A 7901-nucleotide genomic window follows, 5' to 3' on the forward strand; every position below is an offset into this window, starting at 1 on the left:
GTGCAAAATTGCAAAATTGAATAACAAGCATGAAAGTGCAGAACAAGCAGTACCAGCAACCAAAACTTCCTGTAAAGCCGGTCAATAGCTCCTAGAATGAAAGGGACTTTCTGTCACTTCCTTCTGCTGGCAAACTCCAATTTCTTTTGCAGAGGATGTGTCGTAACAGTACAGAATGGCAGCAGCTTTCTGTGGACCCACTTTATAATAAATGTTGAGAGCTGTGTCCAGCTCTCAACAAATTTACCTGATGATATTTTGACCAGGCTGTTGAGTCAGTGCCTATTGGACAAATCATACCAGGCCAAAATACTGAAATATAACAAATTCAATAAGATGTCTGTAACACGGTTAATATCTCAGTCACAGAAACGCCGAGTGGATTCATTTTCCTAAGAAATTAAAAATACAGTAAAAATACTTCTTCGACATGATACTAACAACGCTTCGCCATTATCCCACTTTTTTTTCTCAAACAGTCTTGTGACTAATTCAATCTGACATTCAGCTTTATAAGGAATAAATAGAAAAGTCAAAGAGAATTGTAAACGGATAAAGCAAAAGCAAATACATATCCTTTGTAATGGTTTCTAGCTGTTAACGTAGGGGTACAAATGTCCAACAACAGTAAAATTCATGTTTTGTATTATGTAAAGTCTGGCCTTAATGGTGTTATTTACCCAGTCCAGTCCTTCCAAATTCGATTAAATTAAATTAAAAGGTCATCATTCCCATCACCGTCACATATATGTCAGGGGCACTGTAGGTATCTCTGTCTCCAGCCGTCTTCTAGTTTGAGCTTTCTTACCAGCAACCAGCATCACTGTAAATCAGTATTTTCCTTTTAGACCCCCTGTTATCAAAGGATGCCTCTTTTTTCTGCATCCACACGATTCTCAAAGCGTTGTTGTTGTTGTCACTGAAGACAGTTCTTGGGTTTTTGTAGTTGTCCACAAGCTCAACGCTTTCACCTTTAATGACAGTCAATTTGAGCTTGAAACGAAAAAACGAAGGACAGTCCTTCGTTTTTTTCACGTTTACACGGAGAAACAATTCATCACATCACGAGACACATCATCAACCACAGCACTGTTGTCCAGGTCGCCCCAGTCGTCCCAGTCACAGGGGTTTATTATATCACTGTGCCGTCTCTAGTTTAGTCTTATATATATGCTGTGATGGGATGTACGCAAGATGTAAAGAAGGGGGGGTGTCAAAAGAGGAGGAATCATTGGTCTGCTATGGCACAGGAGGTGACGAGGGGGAGAGAGAGAGAGAGAGAGGACTAAGCCAAGATATAGATTTAGCCTCCTGATATCATCCTGCTGACTTTATTTCCACCAGTAGAGGGCGCTGCTGTAGTTTAGTACACACAGACTGCTTTTATTTGTCGTTGCCTTATATGCATGTCTCATACATACAAGGGAACGAAATTACGTTTCACAAGGACCTCAGTGCCACATAAAAACAAATAACACACAATAAATATTAAAAACATAAAGTGCGTTAAAAACAAGAATGCACTTTTTGTTTTTAATATTTATTGTGAGTGTTCCCTGGTCTTAAAGGAGAAGTACTCACTTGGCATCAATATAGTTAGGGAGAAATATTATGATATGAACTAATGATTAACGCAAATAATTGAAAACATAGGGTTCATACAAGTAAGATTTGTCCCCGAAAGTCACTTTCTAAGCTGAATTCCCTCATATCATACCCGCATTCTGCTAAATGAAATTGTTAAAAATTATGGACCACTTGGTGAATGCCTGAGGCCTGAGGAAGATTTGATTGGTCAAAACGTTGCCGAATAGATTAATTTTTGGGAGGATTTCAGTGTGCAGACCTTACTCCTTTGTTCTAGTTTTGCTATTTTTTTCTTGCACCTTAATGATGTTTTCTGGATGTGTGCACACGTGGTTCCTCCTCTTAACTTCATGAATGCCGCCACCGAAAAAAAAAAAATCCAAACACTCAGAAAAATCCACAGATGACTAGAAAAATGCTGTGACCTTATGTCGGCTTAGAGCACTGGAAACTTTTTTTAAATTTTTTTTTACAGTTTTCTTGTCATTAATGACACTGTTAGTCTAGTTCATAGCCACTGCTTTCTGAGTCACTTTCAGCCATCTTATCTGTGGAAGCGGATTTTTTTTTTGCCGCTATTTTCATGAATCTGGGCTACTCTGGTGCATTCCTGTATTTCCAAAGTATTTTTGGTAATTTGGTGACTAGAGACTCAAGCACAACTGTGACACAATTGAAAAGGGGGTTGGATAAGGATGAGTTCATTATAAGCAGCCCACATGATTGATAGTGAAATGGACTCCCGTCCCATGGGATTCTAATATAGACCGACCCTGACATACACTTATTTTGCCAAATTAGCTTGAATTTTCAGTGTGTTATGATGAGCGTAAACTGTCTTCAGTTCACATCAAATTCAACAGCCACATATTTTTGTTCTGATGAAGTTGTTCAGAACATTGCACTCAGTTTAGTTGTTACTGTTGGTGTAATGGTTTATTTCAGTGTGATGAATTGCATAGGCTAACATCCATTACAACACATTTGAACAGATGTGCCCATTCGTCTTCGACTAGACCGCTGCAGGAAATTCGGTAAATGCACCTGCATTTGTGCTTAGACGGCGGCATAAGCGCAGTATCAAGCTGAGATGGGCGCTGGAATTAGACTGTGTCAGCGGATCTGAATCTCCGTGCAGGCGGGTTCCCTTTGAGCCACAAAATTACCAAACGGACACGGGCAGGAAACGTTCACCGTGCGCTGGAAGAAACTGCTCATCAGCCTGCGTTAGCCTCCGCCGTCCCTGCCCCGCCATGGAAATAGAGCATTTCGGCCTACGGGTTTTGCTCCTTCTGTAATTGAAGACTGACGCCAAGCCTTCGTGGCGTCACGCAGCAGACAGCGCGGCAGCCTCTCTCCGCTGTTAGAACAGCGATACAGAAATGCTCACAGCTTTCTCGTAAATGGCCAAACATGCCTGAACCTTTTCTGACAGGCCCCCGTTATTACAAGCTACGACATTCTCCATCCCTCTAAGTAAGTCTTTAATCTGTATGTCCTCAGAACAGAGACTGGTCCTGCTAGCGGCTCAGGAGGAGAGCTCCAGGAGCGATGCCACCGCCGCCACAATCCCCCAGCAGGCTGAACCACAGGCAGCTCCCCCGAAACACCCCTCACCTGAGTAAGAGGCCCGTGTTTGTGGCTTGTGACCACAGTTTCCACCACCGGTTCCTTCTGTGACAGTGCTAACAGTTACTTTCACCCCATGTTGTGCATGATAGCTGATGGTGTTCTGGTTGTCCATCCTCACAGTGAAAGTCCCGCCTGTCTGATGGGGAAGGTGAGCCAGTTGGAGTCCATGGTCAAACTGCTACAGGATGACCTGAAGAAGGTGAGACATGCCACACAGGTGTCCCTTCAATATTTGCAATATTCTTTTTTATTAAAGGGACACAATCACGATTTTCAACATCATCTCGAATATTGTCGGGATAATCCTCCATTAGCTCCCATAACACTGATCAGTCTTCTGTGCGTGTCTCTGAAACCTTGCAGATATGGTGTCTGCTGGTGGACAATCTTTGAATTGTAGTTGCTTGTAAGATTAGAGCGTTCACATTCAGTGATTGACACTGGTGGACACTCCTCTGCACAGTTTTGGCAGCTTTTCAGCGACACTCTTCGAAGCCTGCTCAGTATTATGGCTGCTCGTGGAGTGTTATCCCTGAAAAAATTATATGGAGCGGTAATGCTGAAAATCATGATACCCCCACCCCTTTAAATGTCCAATGCTTTTTTCAGCAATTTGATAAGGTGTGTACACAATGCGTTGGTGAAGTTATTATTCAAAAACAGATTTTATCTTGTTGTTTTGTTTTAGCAGGGAAGGTGAAGTTCTGGTGGAGTTTAATCCTAGATAGATGGGCATCTGGTTCCAGGGGTGTTGGTCTTAACCACCATCTCTGGTCATTTTTGTGTCCTACTTAAATAGCAAGTGGGTATGGAGAATCTAAATCGATATAAAGAAACCTGATCTTTGTAAACAAAAATGCATTGGTGAATAACATAGCCTGGGTGTCCACTTAGGATGTTTTTAACATGTTGAATGTAGTGGCGTCCAGTTATGGCTGTCATGAGGCACGCTCTTGTTTAAAGATATGAAAGGTTGGCGTCCGGGTGGCGTGGCGGTCTATTCCGTTGCCTACCAACACGGGGACTGGCGATCCCCGTGTTACCTCCGGCTTGGTCGGGCATCCCTACAGACACAATTGGACGTGTCTGCGGGTGGAAAGCCAGATGTGGGTATGTGTCCTGTTCGCTGCACTAGCGCCTCCTCTGGTCAGTCGGGGCGCCTGTTCAGGGAGGAGGGGGAACTGGGGGGAATAGCGTGATCCTCCCACGCGCTACGTCCCCCTGGCGAAACTCCTCACTGTCAGGTGAAAAGAAGCGACTGGCGACTCCACATGTATCAGAGGAGACATGTGGCAGTCTGCAGCCCTCCCCGGATCGGCTGGGTGGAGAAGCGACCGGGACGACTCGGGAGAGTGGGGCAATTGGCCAAGTACATGTGGGGGGAAAAAATCCCCCCCAGAAAATCTGACAGGTCCCAAAATAGATTGTGTCCTTGAATGTGTGTCTCCATCTCCCCCAAGGAAAAAGACGCCAAGGTGTCCCTGCAGGCCCAGATACAGAGCCTGCGAGAGGACAACCAGCGTCTCCAGGAGGAGTCCTACAGCGCCTCCGCCAAGCTCAAGAAGTTCACCGAGTGGGTTTTCAACACAATCGACATGAACTGACCCACACGCGCCCCGTGCACACACAATGCCGCTTGCCTCCGACACAAACCTCCGGTGCACCACCCACTAAACTATGGGGGACCTGAACACACACTCCGCGAGTTGATGAGGAACTCTTCAGTCATTTCAGTAATTTACACAGACCCCAAACATGGTCCGTGACCTCCCAACACAGACCATGTTATCACAGACCTTCAGACATTAAAAAAAAACTAGAACTCTTACTGAACTGTACCACTTTGGGTCTTACAAACCGCTGCCAACATGGACTGAACTCGCCATCATTCATGAGCTTTGTGCATCTTTGGTACAGTCCTCACTTCACGGAGCAATTTAAGGCGCATTATTGCCGGAAAGGAGAAAACGGAGATTGGGGTGGAGGTGTGGCTCATTTGATCGGCATGCAGTCCCTTCCCTAGGATTTGCTGGATGAAATGGTCCTGTGTGTCCTGTCTAGTGGATTGTGGGTATCCCTGCATGTCAGAGAGCAAGAGACAGAGAGAGAGAGATGTTGAAACTTAACCCTAGAGTTGCTTAAAGCGATGGTCCCATTTGATTTCCAGGACTCCGTTCCTTATCAAACTTGGCTCTACGTGAGACAGACAGATTTTCAGTCATAAATCTCCGGCTCAATTCAAAATGCCTCCAGTGTTACTAAACACAATTTCAAATTGCTCTGACTAATGCTTTCTAAGAATTAGTTCATGCTGTGTTTTGGGTTTACTGGCATCTAGGTGTGGTTTCTTTTTTATTTTTTTGCCAGTTTTATTTGAGAACAGTTTTTTTTTTTAACAAAAACAAGAAATAATGTGAGTAGAGATAATGAAATACATTGTCCCCCCCCCCCTTTGCAAGACGCTGTGATTCTTATACAGTGGTGTGGACAGGTTGGCACACAGCTTCCTGCTCTCTGGGACTGACAGGTTGATATTGTTAACACACTAAAGTCAGGTGCAAGTGTGTCTGTACGTGTTGCTTCTGTGAAAGATCGACTATTTCTACCAAATGTATGATTTCTAGACAGCCACTGCAATTAAAACCCCTCCAAGGACTGCCGGTCACAAGTTTATTAAAAACATACCAAATAATACAGATGCCATGAAGACAATAAGCTTTACTGTTCAGTGTCAGTTCTGCAGATTTGTCTAGCAAATTCATAATTAGACATTATTTATCAATCTTACCCCTGATGATCTCTGTAAAGAATGTTTTGAACATAAATGTGGCCCCGGATAAGCATATATGTAGCTGTATGCAGTCAAATATCTGCATGTACTCCTACCCAGCCTCTTGTATGAGAGCGGTGAGACCGTTTAGATCATTTAATCAGGAAAAATAGGTTGTACTGGAAAAGGTTAGATATTAATAGGAAGATGAACTTGACTTCTCATAACGTGTCCTAGTGTATTAGAGAGTACCCATGGCCCCATGCCTGTTTCAGTGGAATGATTAAGAGTGCCACCTAGGGTTGAAAACATGTCAAATGCTCCCAAGGACCCGATCGCCTCCCGATATCTCACACAGCATGCTAACAAGGCCTCACCTGAAAAGTCTCATCCTTGATACTCTCTATAGGTTTAATCGGTACTGTGCGAAGTGTGACGGCATCTCAAGATGTCACATGAATCCTGAAATTCCAGCTACAGACGTGTCTGTAGCGATTTTGCTTGTAAGCCCATCCTCAATTTGATATGTAGACAAGCAAGCTGACGTATTACGAGACTAAGTTCCTGTTGTAACCTCTGTACTGTTAATGTTTATATCCTTTTATTGTACAACCTGTATATAAGGGAGGAATTTGACATTCATCTGAATTTGCACCTTTTGGTTTTGTTTTTATTTTCTTCCGAAATTATTTTTATGCATTTTTTTTTTTGCTTTGTTAAAAAACGGTATCTGTGAGGGAAGTAGAGAAGATGAGTGAGGCAGGAAAGGGGGAGATAAAAAAAAGAGACCATGCATCAGACTTAACTGCAAGATGAAATGAGCAAATGGCTCTAAGAAGCCTTCTGACAAACAGTGCCCCCTGCACCTTCCTTCTTGACATGTGTGACAGCATGACATTCTGTTTTCTTTGAGCTGTGATGTGTAAAAAAAAATGTTTATATCTATTAAAGATATTTTATTGAACTGAGTTGTTTTTGTCCTGCTATGTACAGTTGTCTTTTGGTCTGTGGAGTGCCGTGTAGCGTTAGCTTGGTTGTAGGTGGGGTTGTTGTGTCAAACGGTTGTGGGTAACTGTGGCCACCTGAGCACCGTGCATGGGAATACAGTATTAACAAGAGTGGGGAAACGCTCACAAAACATTTTCCAGAGGCTGTCATTCATATTTTAAAAGGGGAAGAAATTAAGGTACAAGTTATATATATATATACAGTGCATGTGCTGAAAGCCATCTGAAGTGCCAACCCCAGTGCAGTTAAAGTGTTTGAGGACACGCTCCTGCAGCCTGGCAGGAGGAGGTAGGTGGCTGCTGTTGTGCTGTGATTAACAGAGAGCTGCTGTTTTTTTTTTTCCACCCAGGGGTGATTACACAACACGGCCGCCCTGACGGAGACTAGACGAGATGGGCAGGATGATGGATGAGGATGACCTGACGGATAAGTGGCCGAGGTGATGACATGTGCAGTAACGGATATAAAGATTGACAGCAGGTTGATGTCTCGCATAAGCGCGGCTCAAAGAGTTGCGAGGGCCATACTCGGGGGGAGGGGACGGGACACTTAAACCGAGTAGGATAAAATGTCAGTAAATTGCATCCAACTAAAATTTCTCCCTGACGGTCAGGAAATGCAACTTAAAACGCAGCCGTACGACCGCCTGTTTTCTTTGGCTCAGCTGGCACGCACAACCAAGCTCTCTCATTATCGCGCATCCGAGCAAGATCCCCGCGGAGCCAGGTGTGGTGATTTCATGGCTGTTGGTCCACTTCACTGGAGCACTGCCGGGGCTGTGAACAGGCTGCTCAATAATTCAGCATTAATGCAGATTATGGAAGGGCTGCCGCGCCCCCTCTTAAAGCAGATTAGAGAACTCCCTGTCTTTCCGTCTGTCCGTCTTTTTGCAGGTCTGTCTGCC

At 44.1% G+C, this 7901-nt stretch overlaps 1 protein-coding gene across 1 annotated transcript in view; it reads left to right on the forward strand.

The window, feature by feature from the left end:
• LOC130126154 (signal-induced proliferation-associated 1-like protein 1) overlaps nt 1-6951 on the forward strand; it is a 67612-nt gene extending 60661 nt beyond the window's left edge. Inside the window, exons 19-21 of the mRNA XM_056295537.1 lie at nt 3091-3208; nt 3340-3418; nt 4680-6951. Of these exons, the coding sequence (XP_056151512.1) occupies nt 3091-3208; nt 3340-3418; nt 4680-4823 (341 nt within the window). The 3' untranslated portion in view covers nt 4824-6951. The remainder of the gene's footprint in view (nt 1-3090; nt 3209-3339; nt 3419-4679) is intronic.
• Nucleotides 6952-7901: the final 950 nt, after the last annotated feature.

Source organism: Lampris incognitus, chromosome 16 (assembly GCF_029633865.1).
Source record: "Lampris incognitus isolate fLamInc1 chromosome 16, fLamInc1.hap2, whole genome shotgun sequence".
Classification (NCBI taxonomy): domain Eukaryota; kingdom Metazoa; phylum Chordata; class Actinopteri; order Lampriformes; family Lampridae; genus Lampris; species Lampris incognitus.